Source organism: Anabrus simplex, chromosome X (assembly GCF_040414725.1).
Source record: "Anabrus simplex isolate iqAnaSimp1 chromosome X, ASM4041472v1, whole genome shotgun sequence".
In the NCBI taxonomy this organism is placed as follows: Eukaryota; Metazoa; Arthropoda; class Insecta; order Orthoptera; family Tettigoniidae; genus Anabrus; species Anabrus simplex.
The window spans coordinates 145,615,378-145,633,188 of NC_090279.1; the positions used below are offsets into that span (position 1 = coordinate 145,615,378).

The 17,811-nt window shown below is 41.6% G+C and overlaps 1 protein-coding gene across 1 annotated transcript in view; it reads left to right on the top strand.

The window, feature by feature from the left end:
• Positions 1-16,978, top strand: part of bi (T-box transcription factor bifid) — a 498,179-nt gene extending 481,201 nt beyond the window's left edge. Inside the window, exons 6-7 of the mRNA XM_067159519.2 lie at positions 9,770-9,975; positions 15,993-16,978. Coding sequence (XP_067015620.2) covers positions 9,770-9,975; positions 15,993-16,978 — 1,192 coding nt within the window. The remainder of the gene's footprint in view (positions 1-9,769; positions 9,976-15,992) is intronic.
• The last annotated feature ends 833 nt before the right edge of the window (positions 16,979-17,811 follow it).

The following is a 17,811-nucleotide window of genomic DNA, read 5'->3' on the forward strand; positions in this document are numbered from 1 at the left end:
TTTATCAAGAGAAGTCGGAAAGGAAGGAAGAAACGATTAGTAGATGCAATGTCAAATTCAACTAGGGTGCCGTTGTCGCAATAAAGTGTCACAAAATTGTCAGTCGCTGAACGGAGAGCTGTGTGTTATTTCTTAATCTGTCTTGAAGGGAGGATATAAATGTCACAACATAACATTCCCTTGTGGTCCCTTTATGAGAAGGAAGAAACGACGTCAACGGAAGGAAACTGATACAAAAGTGACATATTATCTCGACTTTAAAGACGTCATAACGGAACTAGTGACGTCATTGTAGAGTGTTCCCTTAGGGCAGTATATGGGACCCGACATTCTGAGGGGTAACACGATGAAGCCACAGATTTGACCACTAAAAGGGGTTTTATTGTTACTAGCGACTGTTTCACTTTAAGGGTTAACGGGGAAGGAGGTGGGGGAGACGCCCAGATAAAGGGGGAATTGTAGCCATCAATTCCTTCCCTCAACCCCCCCTGCTGTGTGGGAGACGTTTATTTTCAAAATATTCTGTGTCATTAAATCGGTTTTGTCGCCGCAGCCTGTAAGGGCGGAGAATTGATCTGCAGGGGGGTTGCCGAGGCCCTGAGGGCAGTTTCTTCAAGTGCCGGACAATGTATAACACAATATGATCGTGTTAGGTGCTCTGTTTAGTCTTGATGTAGTGGAAACCGCAAACTTGGTCTCCTCGCTTCCTGAGAAGTGCTTTCATTCAAATGTTGCTCGAAACTTGTGGGCTCCTCATTTATCGACCTCTGTTGATAAATTTCCTCCTTCGAAAAGGAGGAAATTGAACTTGAGCTATTTAGGGAAGTTTTAATTTTCCTGTTCGTCTTCTTTCCTATGTTTTCATTCTTCGGCCTGATACTAGCCCTCTCCTGGTTAAAGTTAAGCGGGCTGCAGTCGTTCAGCCCCTTGAAGCACTGGAATCACCGAAGTTTTTGCCCTAAAGTGGGCAATGGACGTTCCACAGCAAAGCTGAACTAAAGTGTCTTGGGTGAAAAATTTGTGGAGTATGTTTTCAAAATGTGCTGTTATCACTTCTAGGAATTCGTCCACACGCATAGTTGAATACTATGGAATGTCATGAGCAATCCAGACCAGGAAGATGTAATACTGTAAAGGTAGTGCCATACGCGTTCATGAGTACGTTAAATGTGCTTCTTTATTATACGTTTCTTTGCGTTTTAATCTTGAAAACATTTCTTAGTAGACAAAGTAGTGGTTCCCATACCACGAAAAACGTAAAATTAAGAAATTTCCTCAATTGTACCAAAATGTGAAGGGTTAGAGGGCCCCAAAAGGTTTCAAATTGTGAGTCTTGCATAGCTCTCTCAAACTAAAAAAGAAATTCTAAAATCAGTACCGGCATAAATGCAGTTGTGGAAAACCAGCCCAATATCGCTTCTTTCCTTACTCGTTTTCTTTTTGATTCAAATCCTAGCCAAATTAACTTATTTAAATAATTATTTCTGTAATGTGTCCCTTGGTTCAGTAACCTCAGGCGATTTTTGATTTTTTGAAAAATGTCCACACTGAATGTAGTTATAAGGGCTTAAGTGAAACTCTGTCCGGCTCTATGACTAAATGGTTAGCGTGCTGGCCTCTGGTCACAGGGGACCCGGGTACGATTCCCGGCAGGGTCTGGAATTTTAACCATAATTGGTTAATTTCGCTGGCACGGGGGCTGGGTGTATGTGTCGTCTTCATCATCATTTCATCCTCAACACGACGCGCAGGTCGCCTACGGGAGTCAACTCAAAAGACCTGCATCTGGCGAGCCGAACTTGTCCTTGGACACTCCCGGCACTATAAAAGCCATACGCCATTTCAAGTCAAACTCTGCATTGACTTACATTAGCGCTCGTAGTGGTGCTTAAGTGAAGCTGTGCATTGACTCACATTAGCGCTCGTAGTGGTGTTTAAGTGAAGCTGTGCATTGACTCACATTAGCGCTCGTAGTGGTGTTTAAGTGAAGCTGTGTTTGACTCACATTAGCGCTCGTAGTGGTGCTTAAGTGAAGCTGTGCATTGACTCACATTGGCGCTCGTAGTGGTGCTTAAGTGAAACAATGCATTGACTCACATTAGCGCTCGTAGTGGTGCCCAAGTGAAGCTGTGCATTGACTCACATTAGCGCTCGTAGTGGTGCTTAAGTGAAACAATACATTGACTCACATTAGCGCTCGTAATGGTGCCCAAGTGAGGCTGTGCATTGACTCACATTAGCGCTTGTAGTGGTGCTTAAGTGAAACTGTGCATTGACTCACATTAGCCCTCGTAGTGGTGCTTAAGTGAAACAGTGAATTGACACACATTAGCGCTTGAAGCGGTGCTTAAGTGAAACAATGCATTGACTCACATTAACGCCCGTAGTGGTAGAAAAAGGCAAAATGCTAAACTAATCACGGCCGACTGGATCCCTCGCTGCGCTCCTTATATTAATCGACCGCATAAGGTAATAATTGTCAGTTTAAGGAATGAATAAAGAATATATTCTCATACTTGATTATAATTTTTTTTTTTTTTTTTTGCTAGTTGCTTTACGTCGCACCGACACAGATAGGTCTTATGGCGACGATGGGACAGGAAAGGGCTAGGAGTGGGAAGGAAGCGGCCGTGGCCTTAATTAAGGTACAGCCCCAGCATTTGCCTGGTGTGAAAATGAGAAACCACGGAAAACCATTTTCAGGGCTGCCGGCAGTGGGGTTCGAACCTACTATCTCCCGAATACTGGATACTGGCCGCACTTAAGCGACTGCAGCTATCGAGCTCGGTGAATTTATTTACTTAAAATTCGTAGCTCATATCTCTAGAATGTTTTCTGCATTGAGTTGCTTGCCTGAAGGGCTAGAACTGTGGATTTTTAAGTGATGGACTGTTAAACATAGTTCTTAGGATTTGTGTTGGAAAGGAAACATTATTTCCATTTAATCCTTGAGATATAAATAATACGTAACCCTCACGTTGCGTTGCCCTTAAAAGGGATATACTTAACAGGGCGAAGCTGTTAGTTTATCAGTTGCACATACAGAAGCTCACGCACTGAGGTAATTCCAGTAACACAACTACAGGACGCTGGCTGACGAGCCAACATCTGTTAGCGCACGCGCTGGAACAACCTGTCTGGTCAGAGAGCGAACTCGTGGATGTAAATCCTGATCCAGCTTCTGTGGAATATGTAGTGCAATAATGACCTGTCGTAGTCTTAGCTTCAGTGAGATACCAGTGATGCTAGTTAATGCTGATTATTCAAAATTTCTGCTTGGCGTACCCCCAAATACAATTGTTTTAACTTCGTGCCCCCAAAGTGTGAGTATATTGCGATTATAGTAGAAATAACAAATGATTGTTGCTGGATGTAAAATAATATTAACTATAATCATCATCATCACCATCCCGTTTGCTCAGGGCTCTTTACACGCACTGAGACATAAAAGTGTTGTATGCGGGGATTTAAGGTGGCATACCCTTCCTGACACCACGGAATTTTAAACTGAAAATCCCACCCCAGCAACACCAGGATTCAAACCACGGTCTCCGGGATGACAGGCAAGCAGCTAGCCGGTACACCATACTGTTCCCCAATATTAACAATAATGCATAGGCTATATATCATGGCTAGGCAAAGGGACAAACTGACACATATTTTAGAATGAATAGTTTGGAAAGGCGAGGTTGTGTAGTGGTAGAGAAAAGCACTAAATCAAAATGAAACTTTAATTAAATGAACAGGTTCATCTCAGAGGAACACTTTCGGAAAGTTTTGAACTAGAAACAGGAGTTAGACAGGGAGACAGACTTTGCCCCCCCTCTTCAACTGTTCATTGGACAAGGTCATCAGAGAGTGGCGGAAAGAACTGGAAGAATAAAATGGTATATACCTGGGACACAAACGGAAGGGGCTACTAGTTGTTATTTTTCCTGGATTCCATTATTATTACTATTATCATTATTAATATTATTATTATTATTATTATTATTATTATTATTATTATTATTATTATTATTATTAATTTACCCTTGGTATGAAGGCGGAAATACGGAAAGTCATAGGGGTATATAATTGGTCCAGGACCCGGTCCACACTCGAACCCAGCACCTACTCCCTCCGCCGACTTTAGTATGCTGGCGATGTATCGCAAAGCTAGGCTGAGCCGGGAACTCGACTTCGTTTCCATGTAAATTTGTGAGTTCCATTTGCGGTGGGAGGAAAGAGGAGGGGTGGGAAGGGCAGGGAATTTAAGTCTTTTAACCTCCACCTTAACAAGAACAAGAAAATTTAATAACATTTGCACATTCATTGCTCCCGGTTCTCACTAAATAGAATTTAAACCTAACCTCTGTCTTCATTGTCTCTAGCATCCCTCGTTCACCTTTTAACCTCATCACCCTATTTGAAAGCACCCCACTGCCCTGCCTGCCTGCCTGCCCTTGTCTAAATGTAATAATTTGGAACGTTAAGTAGAAAGTGTAGCTCGGTGGAAGCTAGGGGGAGGGTGACTGGGGCTCGGGAATTAGTCTTCTATCTGTCTTCCCTATCAACTCTCCCCTAGCATGTTAAATATGCCGGCCGGCATCAAGACGTCACTCGGTCCATCGTGTGCAAATTAACCGTCATTGTCACTCTATTTATTCACTCTTTTGTGACGTCATACGGAGCGTAGGTGGGGGGGATCTGTTAAACGCAGTTTTGTTTGTCACTTATGAAGCAGGTTGCTAGTCTTGCTCATAAGGGAAGTGTTACACTCTACATGCCAAAATCTACCTTGAAACAGCAGCGCTGAGTGACTCGCACGGTTGAAGCGCTGGCCTTCTGACCCGAACTTGGCAGTTTCTATCCTGGCTCAGTCCGGTGGTATTTGATGGTGCTAAAATACGACAGGCTCGCGTCGGTAGATTTACTGTCACGTAAATAACTTCTAAATTCCGGCACCTCGGCGTCTCCGAAAACCGTAAAAGTAGTTATTGCGATATAAAGCGAATACAATTATTATTATTAGCTGCCTGTGTGGATCAGTCGTAGAGTGTCAGCCCCCGGATCCCAAGATAGCGGGTTCAAACCCGGCAGAGGTAGTTGGATTTTGAAGGCCGGGAAAAAGTCATTTGGATACTCTATGTCGTACGGTGTCGGCATGTAAAATATCTCTGCTGACACATTTGGTGTTTAGCCGACAAAATTCATTAAATCTCAGCCATAGATGCCCAAGAGAGTTTCGGTTTACTCGGTCTGCCATCTAGTGGGCCTAGAGTAAAACTGAACGTCGAAATTGACGAGCAGACAGCCAGATGGCGTCAAATTGAAATGTCTGCACAAGGTAGCTGAGACCATACGATTATTATTATTATTATTATTATTATTATTATTATTATTATTATTATTGCTGTTGTTGTTGTTGTTATTGTTGAAAATCCTCAGCCTGTTTCCAGTCATTTGACCGGAATTTGTCAGGAATGGAATGAGTGAAGCCCCCATCTAGCAGCGAGGATAGGAGATGTGCCGGCTGCCGAGGTCTGTCGCATTCCTCTGGGGCAATGATAAATGACTGGCATATTATTATTATTATTATTATTATTATTATTATTATTATTATTATTATTATTATTAACTACCTTGAAACTTTGATGACAACCAATAACAATTCCCTATTCCACATATGCCTAAACTAGGTGTTTATTTCTAGACCTTTCTGTGGAAATAGCCAGCAAAATTTTGACAATTATATCTTATGGTTGAGCTTCCGTGGCTCAGGCGGCAGCGCGCCGGCCTCTCAAGTCAGGGTTCCGTGGGTCCAATCCCGTTTACTCCATGTGAGATTTGTGCTGGATATAGCGGAGGCGGGACAGGTTTTTCTCCGGGTACTTCGGTTTTTCCTGTCATATTTCATTCCAGCAACACTCTCCAATATCATTTCATTTCATCTGTCATTCATTAATCATTGCCCTAGAGGAGTGCGACAGGCTTCGGCAGCCGGCACAATTCCTCTCCTTGCTGCTAGATGGGGGCTTCATTCATTCCATTCCTGACCCGGTCGAATGACTGGAAACAGGCTGAGGATTTTCATTATATCTCATGGTTGAGGGGCATCTGAAAATTTTCATCACGAAATTAGCGATAAAAAATATGTGACCGATATTACCTAGCAACCGTGCAGGCTGTGATGTGAAGTACTGATGGATGGCCATGACTGAGAGATATATACAGGATCTCTCATATAAACTCAGACCGAACGCACGGTGTTGGTACTCTGCGCTACGGCAGCTGCCTCAGCCGCGCGCGGCCGCCCTGCCTTAAGCGTGTATACAATATTATATGACATCTTACCTTATAAAAGATGCTGGAAGTGGCTTCCTTCCTGGGTTAACCACATTTTGGCTGACGCGGGTAAGTTCTGCCACTGTGATGTTTCTCCTTTCATTCGTAATATTTTCTTTCAGTTTCTCCAATGTACGAGGAGTTGTTCTACACATTTTTTTCTTTCAGCTTAACCCACAAGTAGAAATCACACAATGTTAGATCGGGAGAACGAGACGAGCACCGATCACTCTCTCTACAAACACTTCCGAGAATTTAAGAAGGCACTCTTCTGCGGTAAGAGCAGGGGCTGGATCTTGTTGAAACCACCCACGCGATATTTCTTCTTCCGTTAACTGGTGGAGGAACAGAGTCAAAATGTTATCTTGGTACCTCTCTGCATTTACTGTCGTCTCGAAAAAGATAGGCCCAATTATTCGTCTTGCACTAACAGCACCCCAAACATCAATCTTCCCATCATAATGAGGGACTTCATAAACACCATTAGGATTTTCTGCACGCCAATATCAAGAGTTATGACTCAGACTGTTCACATGCCCATTAAGATGAAACCAGTATTTTTACGTACGAAAATACGGTGTCGTAATGATAACTGTTCCACCATGTCAACAGCTGAGATTCAGACCGGTGACTGTTACTTGTCGGGTCGAACACGTACAGGATGCTACTTCCGAACAGAGATACTTTAAATTCAGTGACGGTATGTACAGGTACCACAGGCGCCTTTTTATTTATTTATTTATTTATTTATTTATTTATTTATTTATTTATTTATTGATTTATTTATTCATGAAGGCAATATAGTGCATATTAGTAACGATTAACACTCTAATTCCGAACATTTTAAAAATTCCCACCAGTGGAGTGTTTACATACACTTAAGCCTTTATAATTACATTCGGTGCGGTCATTTTTCAAAAATCAAAATCTTCTGAGGGTATAATATAATTTCCTGTAGCTATTTCTAGCCGAGTGCAGCCCTTGCAAGGCAGACCCTCCGATGAGGGTGGGCTGCATCTGCCATGTGTAGGTAACTGCGTGTTATTGTGGTGGAGGATAGTGTGGTGTGTGGTGTGTGAGTTGCAGGGATGTTGGGGACAGCACAAACACCCAGCCCCCGAGCCACTGGAATTAACCAATTAAGGTTAAAATCCCCGACCCGGCCGGGAATCGAACCCGGGACCCTCTGAACCGGAGGCCAGTACGCTGACCATTCAGCCAACGAGTCGGACACTTCTGGGGGTATTGAACCAAGAAGCACATTGTAGAAAGAATTAATATAAATAAGTTAAGTTCGCTATGATCTGAATAAGAAAAGAAGACTACTAAACAAACAAGCGATTTTAGGCTGTTTTACCGGAACTGCATTAAGACCGGAAGTGAATTTCGAATTTTTTCCTTAGTTTGATAGATCTATCCAAGACTCACAATTTGAAACCTTTCCTTGCACTTTAGCCTTTCAATGTTCGGCGCAGATGACAAAATTTCTTAATTTTACGTTTTTCGTAATATGGGGACCCCTACCTTGTATGCTAAGAAATGTGCTACTTGTGTATGACCTATGGTGAAGCCGCTACGAAGGTTTATATCGGTTAATTTTGATAACTTCCACGGGATAGGAAGAGATTCTCATGTCTGAGTAGTCAGGCTCTTGACAGGAGACGCTCTGCTGTCGCCAGGCTTGTTGGTAGGACAATACAAACTTCCCAAAAAGTTCTTGGTCGGAGGACACTCCTCTGTTAGGGCAACAAACAACACCGGAGATTTAAAGCTGCTGTTTGAGCTGCGGTACTGCGGAGAGACACTTGAGCATCGCGGCCCGTGTGACGCCTGTGTTTAGTTTTTAAAAACATTTGTTTGTCTTTCTCCCTTCCAATAACACGAGAACCACCTTCCAGCGGTAGTGGCGTGCTCGAGAGAGCGCTGCTTCCGTATCACTGGCAACCTGGTTCATTAGTTACGAAATGTTCCCGTAAAACTATAGAACAGTAATCCTCAAGAAACGAGATAATAGCCGCATCAAACTGGATATCCTGTGGCTTTGATCATACCTTCAACAGTCACATTAGAATGGATATCCAGTGGCATTGATCACCCCTTCAGCAGTCACATAAAAATGGATATCCAGTGGCTTTGATCATGCCTTCAGCAGTGACATAAAAATGGATATCCAGTGGCTTTGATCATGCCTTCAACAGTCACATAAAAATGGATATTCAGTGGCTTTGATCATACCTTCACCAATCATATAAAAATGGATATCCAGTGGCTTTGATCATGCCTTCAACAGTCACATAAAAATGGATATCCAGTGGCTTTGATCATGCCTTCAACAGTCACATAAAAATGAATATCCTGTGGCTTTGATCATGCCTTCAACAGTCACATAAAATGGATATCCAGTGGCTTTGATCATGCCTTCAACAGTCACATTAAAATGGATATCCTGTAGCTTTGGTCATGCCTTCAACAGTCACATAGAAATTGATATCCAGTGGCTTTGATCACGCTATCAACGGTCACATAAAAATTGATATCCAGTGGCTTTGATCACGCTATCAACAGTCACATAAAAGTTGATATCCAGTGGCTTTGATCACGCTATCTACAGTCACATAGAAATTGATATCCAGTGGCTTTGATCATGATATAAACAGTCACATAAAAATTGATATCCTGTGGCTTTGATCATGATATCAGCAGTAATAGAAAACAGGATATTCTATGGCTTTTATCAAGTTATCAACAGTATAATAAAACTGGATATTCTGTGGCTTTGATCACGATATCAAGTCAGAGAAAACTGGATATTGCATGGCTATGACCACGATATCAACAGTCATATAAAACTGGAAGTCCTGTAGCTTTTTTTAGCGATATCAACAGTCACAGAAAAATGGACGTCCTATGGCTCTGATCATGCTTTCATCTGTAAAACAATGTTGCTTGCTTGGCTGAGTGAGTTTTTCTCCTTGGTTACCGTGCACTACTCCAAGAGAAAGCTCACAACAAACCGTATATTCTGGGAAATAATTACGGGCATAATCACTTCTGTCGATCCTGTAGAAATACAAGCTTTAGTTAACGGGGATAAACTCAAGATCCCGATAGTTATATATAGTTATATTTCATGACAGTTTCTATAATGTTGTTCGCTTTCTTTAAGTTTATATAATATTCAGTCTCTTGTTTCTTGTGCTTGACATTCTCTGACACAAAGTTTGTGCAATACTTCTTTCGTGTAAAGCGATGTCGATTGATGGCTGCCTGAATTTTTAAAATTCTTTAAGAGGGAGTTAATAGATATAAAGTTTGATGAAGACAAATGTTTCCGTCATTTGCATGCCCTTCCTTTTGTGTTTCATTGCTAAGAGGAAATTCTGTGATAATGTTGGCATGCAAATTTTTGTGTCTGGTATTGCAAGACGAATCCTGTTTGCAGAAGGCAGGCACTCCTACAGGCGCAGAGGCAAGATGAACAGCGCCTTGCCGAGCATCATGGGAGTAAGGCGGCGAGGCACCCGTCAGTGGCGCCGGACACTACCAGGGGAGACAGGGACGACGACGACAAGCTGCTGGACGTCGTGGGCACTGGAGAGCCGGCTCTTCACCCAGCGCTCCCGCACCTTCACCATCACCATCACTCGAGTGAGTTTATAAAACTAGTTATGAACACACTGAATATAGGCTACCCTTCTCACTTAGTCTAGTCAATAGATAGACCTAAACTTTGGTTTGTTCCCATACTTCCCAACCACAGCGATGCTGTCAGCTCGGCATTTATCTCTCATCCTTAAGATCATTAGTTCCATCCTGGCTGAGATCACAGATATTTGAGAGTATTAAATAGCGACGCTGCGTATTGGCGTCTTCCTGGAGTTAGTGATGGGAAAATGGAATACAAAATAATCGTTTATTCGAGTAATCGATTATATGTCCCACTCGATTTTTCATTTGAATGAATGAGGCAATCGAATAGTGAATAATTTTTCCATCCGATTATTTTTTCGATTATTCATTCAGAACACTATTCGAATGAATATGCACTTGAATAGTGAATCCTTTCGAAATATCCGACACACTTAAACCGAAAAATTGATTCATCACGCATCCGAATATTCTATGCGATGCAACTCAATGATATTCGAAACTCATTCGATAATTTATTCGATGATTTATGCGATTATTTAAATAATCGGTTTGAAGTTATTCGATTATTAAAAGTATTCGATTGTCCCATCACTACCTGGAGGTTGTAGAACTGCTGTGGGAGAAACACTCGACAGCGAGGTACCTCTTTAGATCATTACAATTAGGAATTAACCCATTCTAGGCCAAGTTACATCAAGTGATTTGAAAATGCTCTCTTCAGTAGAAGTTTGTATCTTAAATGAAGTTCTACAAATACTTCACATCTTCCTACTTCCTTACGTTCGGTAGCATCATAACATCATTGATATAGGAATTAGATGTTTCTGAAGACTTTCATCTGGAGTGTGGCATTCTATGGAAGCGAAACATGGACGATAGCTAGCTGAGAAAGAAAGAGAATAGAAGCTTTTGAAATGTGGTGTTACAGAAGAATGCTGAAGGTGAGATGGATAGACCGAATCACGAATGAAGAGATACTTAAATGGAATTGGTGAGAGGAGATCGATTTCGCTAAATTTGACGAGAAGGAGTGATAGAATGATAGGATACATCTTAAGACACTCAGGCCTTGTTCAATTGGTTTTTGAAGGAAGTGTATGCGGTAAGAATGGCAGGGGTAGACCAAGGTATGAATATGGCAAGCAGATTAGAGCAGATGTAGGATGTAATAGTTACGTCGAAATGAAAAGGTTAGCACAGGATAGGGTGGCCTGCATCAAACCAGTCTATGGGCTGATGACTCAAACACAACAGCATCATAACTAAGGCAGGTTAAATGTAAGGCCCGTATTCAGCAAAGCAAGTGCAAGCTTTTGTTTTGGTTTAACGCTAAGAAAGCCGAGATAAGAGTTAAATTTTTATTCATCAACAACATAATCTCGGGTAATGGGTATTATCTCGGTTTAAACACTTACCGGAGAAAGGTTGGCCCGTAAAAGTAGCCTTTTAAAAAGATGACAGCCCGTAGACGGCTGGAATATTTCACTGAAAAAGAAAATCACAGCGATGAGGAATGTGACCAAGATTATGCAATAAAACGTCCCAGGTGGATAAAATGAACGTGCTACATACTTTGAGGGCTACGATGACACTGATTTTAGGTTAATCAATGTGTTATCAATGACTGAACGTAACCTGGAATTCCCAGCACATAGACAGGCCTAAGATGAATTCTCGATTATAGCTTATATCTTGTACGGTACACGGCTGAAACATTTTTTAATGAAGAAACAACGAAATATACAGTGTGTAACCTATAATTTGTTTTCTATTTCATCACGATGTTAATACTTTCTGCCACCAAATTCAATAACAATTCTTTCTCTTGGAACATCATACTAGGATATGCACATTTCTTTTTCTTCTTTTCTTCATTTCCCGATTACAGTATTCTGGGCCGTGTTCCGAATCAGTGACCTCCACAGTTGTCTCTATCTCTCCACCTCCCCCTCCTTCCTCCAGTATGTCTTCTACTTTTACTCCTCTTTTTTCTATACCTTCCTTCACCGTATCCATTCAACTCTTTCTGGGCCTTCCCCCTTTTCTTCCAACTATCTCTGTAAACACTTATTTTGGAACTCTGTCCTCTTCCATTTTCATCGTGTGTCCATACCATTACAGCTTACTGGTCTCTATCTTGTCTTGCAGTTTAAAGAATCCAATTCTCTGTCTGATTCCTACGTTTCTGATCTTTTCCTTCGTGTCTTCCCAATTATTCCTCTAAGGAATTTAATTTCGGCTGCTTGGATTCTGTTTTCATCACGTTTTGTTGTTGGCCACGTGTCCGCTCCGTATGTAAACATTGGTGTGTAAATACATTGAGTACAGAATTTTCTTGCATTTCTCTGGGACGTCCCGGGTCCACACTATACCTCTAATACACTGGTAGAACCCATTAGCTTGTTGGATTCTCTTTTTTCAATATCTTCATTTACTCTCCCAACTTCTGCCAGTTTTAAGCTTTTCACAACTTCTAATGGTCTTCCATTTACTTTAATATTCCCTTTCGTCATCACTATTGTCTTATTCTTCTCCACTCTTATTGTCATTCCATATTGCTCTTTATACTAATTCCATATAGTAACTTGTTTTTGAACGTCCATTCAATCTTCTCCCCATATTACTTTGTCTCTTTACTTCCCATATTTTTTTGTACACATACAAACGTTATTAGGCTTAAATATAATATTTATATTAGTATTAGACAAATAGTTGTAAGAAGAATAATTTAAAGTATGTATCAACTAAGGGGATTGAAAAAATGAATGCTCTCTCCCCCCAGTTTCAACTGATCGGGAACTACGCCTTGGGAGTATTCTGTTCAATTCTATTCTACATTATGACAGCTAGGAAATAGAATCGTTGCTACATTGCTGTACGGCATGTTACAAAAGTAAATAGCTTAGTGCAGAACACACATGTGGTAACTGAAACACAGCAACAGGCCTAACACAATTTTAGTGTTGAGTTGTGTGTGACTTGCTTGTCAGCGGGTGCCGTGACTCAGTTGTTTGTACACAAAATGATCAACAGATGGCGGTGGACAGCAATACGCCAGGTACAAATGGCCACAAATGTTTGACTTGACGCGGGGTTTTATTGACACCAACAAAGAGTGCACAAACAGGCCAACAGATGGCGCTGGACAGCAACACGCCAGGTACAAATGGCCACACATGCTTTACATGACATGGGGTTTTGTTGACATCTACAAAGAGTGCACAAACAGGACAATAGATGGCGCTAGACAGCAACACGTCAGATACAAATGGACACACATGCTTGACAAGACATGGGGTTTTATTGACACCAGCAAAGAGTGCACAAACAGGCCAACAGATGGCGCTGGACAGCAACACGTCAGGTACAAATGGTTACACATGCTTGACATGACATGGGGTTTTATTGGAACTAGTAAAGAGTGCACAAACAGGCCAACAGATGGCGCTGGACAGCAACACGTCAGTGATGCGGTATGAGACTCGTGTGCGGTATAAAAGGAGCTGTCGTGAGAGTGGGCGTCAGATGCGCCCGCACTCGCGCCATGTTGACGTTACTAGAAAAGGCACTGTTACTGAAGCTTTATTTACTTTACATTTGTGTCAATAAAATCCCACGTGAGCCAATCATGTGTGTCAATTATTACCTCTCTACCTCCAACATTCCATGAAGTATCACCACGTCAAATGTTAACGCACTTTTGGGTCATCCTGTACTACCATGATTAGAGTCAGCAAGACAGGCAGGAATCATACAATTAAATTCAACTAAGTAAATATGATTACAATATATGTAATCTAATACATACTAGCATAATTATTGAACTAACTGAGATTCAAACTTATTACGCTCTGATGTCACAAACAGCGACACAAATCAACTTCATTACCTCCATAATGTAGTGGTGTGTCATTCTGAACCTAAAATCCCATATGAGAGTTCTTTCATGTCTTTGTTTTGATTTTCGTCCAGGATTTGCATGTGTATGCTAATTTTTAGACAAACTGTGTATTTGCATGTGATTCAAAACAAGAACAAATATTGCCAAATCTCACCAAAATAAAGTAACCTATATGATGATTTAAAATATACTTGTGTGCAGTTTAAGTTCATTCCGAATAGCACATCACCTGATATTATGATCTACTGAAAATAAACTTTCATCCGATGATGGTATCGGTAGTGGTGATTGGTGGTGTTATTATTGGCTATTTATTGCACCCAATTTCATGAAATTCTGTATGAAATTATGCATGCCCGTGTAAAGTCTGGCCATGTTGAGATGGCAACCCCTTTATCCTGATTGTTCGGCGGGTTGTAATCTCAGGCTCTCGAACTAATTTTATTTCCTTGAGATAAAGGACCCTATGTCACAAATATGAAATTTTACAACAGAGCTGAAATAATGTTTTTCAGTGTTTCTTCCATTAGGTCGTTTTCTCAGTGAAAAGCTTCGTAAACTTTTTTTGCATACATAACAATTGCAAATATTTAAAAAAACCGCTACTCAAATTCTCATTATTTCTTTCTTTTGTTTTGTTCTGGAAGTATACTTGCCTTGCCTTGGTGCTTTTTACCTCCCTGGCTAGATGAGTCAATTTTGGAAATAATTAATTGCTAAAATGATAGTTTTCAAATGTGTTTAGTTAGGTAACATTCTGAATTAGAATCTAATATCTTTCCTAGCTTTCCATTGTAGGAAGTGCAAACTAAGAAAGCCAAAAAATGCTCAGAACTATGGAGTTTTCATATAATTCTGTCTATATTTGATCAGCAGTAGCAGAATATATCAACAAAGAGCAGTTGGTCAAGATTTAGCTGCTTTCTTGATATTACATTCACAATGAGCATTTGAAATTATAAAATAAGTTTTCCCTGTCCAAGTCCGGCTTCATGGCTAAATGGTTAGCATGCTGGCCTTCGGCTACAGGGATCCCGAGTTCGATTCCCGGCAGGCTCGGGAATTTTAACCATCATTGGTTCATTGCTCTGGCACGAGGGCTGGGTGTATGTGTTGTCTTCATCATCATTTCCTCCTCATCACGACGTGCAGGTCGCCTACGGACGTCAATTCGAAAGATGTGCACCTAGAGAGCCAGATATGTCCTCGCACACTCCCAGCACTAAAAGCCATACGCCATGAAATTTCATTTCCCTCACGAAAAGGTTAGATAGTTTTGAACTCGGCAAAATTATCATATGTAGAACCTGCAGAAGTTTTCTTCCAGTTTCCACCACTGGGATGCTGCTTGTTCTGCACCGATGAAAACTATTTTCGTCGTTCATTATGTGACACTTTTGTATAGTTTTCAGTGGCCCCATATTTATTACTTTATATCCGTAATATTGAAAGGAACGTTTCGACAGATTGGGCTGGAGGGAGGAGCATGGCACGGTGCTGTCACATTCCTTTCTCCTTCCCTTCGCTTCGGCCTCACTTGTTCGTTCGTTCAGACCGCTGTGTTCTGTTGTACGTAACTCAGTAGTGAGAGGTTTGGCAACTCCAAGCAACACGAACCGACCAGCAGACTTATCTCCATGGCAACCACAGTGGAGCCGCCCACGTTTCCATAGCAACCATACCTCCTACACCCCACCCAGGCAGGCAGTAAACGGACCTCCCTTTAAGAACTGTCAGAATGCATATTTCGGTATTACATCTGTAGTAACAGCTAATTTCAGAGCTATGAAATCCAGAAAATTTTACTTTCGCTTGTATTTTCAGAAATGTATCTCAAAAGCTTTAAAACGAAAATACATTATCAATATTTATGAATGATGAAAACTGTTGGCAGTCACAGTTTTTATTTCATGTTTTACTCAACAAAGCGTTTCAGAGACTAGTTTCCATCGTCAGGTGGTCAAATGATGAAATGATTATGCTTAAGACATAATCAAATTTTTGGTGAATTTTTACATTTTTTGGCAATGGTTGTTCTTGTGAATTTGATTATTCTGAGCATATTTCTGTAACATCCATGGACGGATCTCACGGATCCGTCTTCTGACGCTAGGCTGGTTTCCTTTGTCGGCAGCAGCGGACTCGTTGGCCGCGGAGGATGCGATGAGAAGACGTCTGCACGCAGCTCAGGAGGACAGCGAAAGGGATGGCAGTGACAGCAGCTGTTCGGAGTCAGGTGGAGGTGGCAGCACAACCGCCTTCCGGCCGGCGACGTCTGGCTCTCCAAAGGACAACAACAACACACCGAGCAGCGGACTGGGGGCGGGTCCTTCTGGCCAGCAGCACTCGTCAGCCGACTACCCTTCACCGAACATCTCAGTGGGTCCTCCAATTCACCCTCCCCCACATTTACTTCCGTACCTTTACCCTCACGGGTTGTACCCAGGTTCAGCAGGTGCCCACCCCCTCCTAGCTCCTGGACCGCCACTCTCTCTGTTCACAGGGGCAGGTCCCGGGGGTCATATGAACCCCAGCCTTCTGTTCAACGCACAACTCGCATTGGCAGCGCAACACCCCGCACTCTTTGGACATGCCGCATACTCCGCTGCGGGTTTAACACATCCTCACCACCACCACCACATTTCGGCGTCGGGATCACCTACAGGACCTTTACACCACCAACTGAAGGCTGCAGCGGCAGCCCATAGGTTCACGCCGTACACTCTCCCGGTGACGTCGTCAGCAAACTCGTCGCTCGGTGCGTCTTCGCTAGGTTCAGCTTTCGAGACTGTAATGCCAGGTTCCCTGCACAACAACCATAGCAACAGCAGTCGTAGTCACAGTAACAGTCCGTGCAGCAATAGCAAAGTGCCACTCGGATCAGTGTCTCCCTCACAGAGGTCCCGCTCCGTTACCCCTCCTGCACCCACCACGTCGACAACTTCGTCTACAACCACGGCAACAGAACAGTGCGGTGTAAATAGCAGTAGTAACAGCACGGCGAGTGAACTGAAGAACATTGAGAAGATGGTGAACGGCCTGGAGGTGAAACAGCACAGTGACATTCGTGTGACTTCGCCCAAGTGTGACGAGAAATGAGTTACAAGTCTCTACCTTCCCGTTCATCAACGATTACACAAATTTCATTTGTTCAATAAAACATTGTCTCTCAGTATCAGCATGAATCGAAACGTCAATTTTATTGGAATTACCATAAATAAAGTATGTTTATTCACATGAACAATGTCTAATAAAACACAATACAACACACATTTTCCCCCAGTTGGAAAAACAAAACCATTGGTTATTAAAGGTGGACACAAAGCAGTGAGAATATGTGTCAAAGAGCAGTGGAAACTAACACATCCGAAACAAATTGTGCAATGAGAAGAGAGTCTCTTCATCAGTTCGGTGAAATGTTGTTCCTTCAGATAATTCTTTAATTTGTAGAAATTTACGTTACTTGCATAAATCATATTAAGAACAATTCGTTACTGTAATTTGTTGATGATAAAATTTGCAGTGGATTGTCTCCTAACAAACGAACAAATATTAAAACAAACACACGAAAAAATAATTGTTCAAACAAAGAAACTAAAAAATATCTAAACAGTAAACGAACAAATATTTAAACAAACAAACAAGGAATGACTCAGAGCATTTTGTTGTACAATATTGAGCATCAAAAGTGAACTACTATAAAATAAAATAAGTTATGCCTCATGGTTTAACAAGTTTTACTGGATGATGAATGACTGCATTAAAGCCTCATTTTTGTTTGTTTGTTTTTTTGTTTGTTTGTTTGTTTGTTTCTGTTTAAGGAAAATTAATACAGAGGTGTATAGTAGGTCCTGGAATTCTTTCTTGAAATTTAAATCAAATTGCTTAATAGTACTTTCAGTTTCAAAATAATCACAAAGTCTACATCTGAG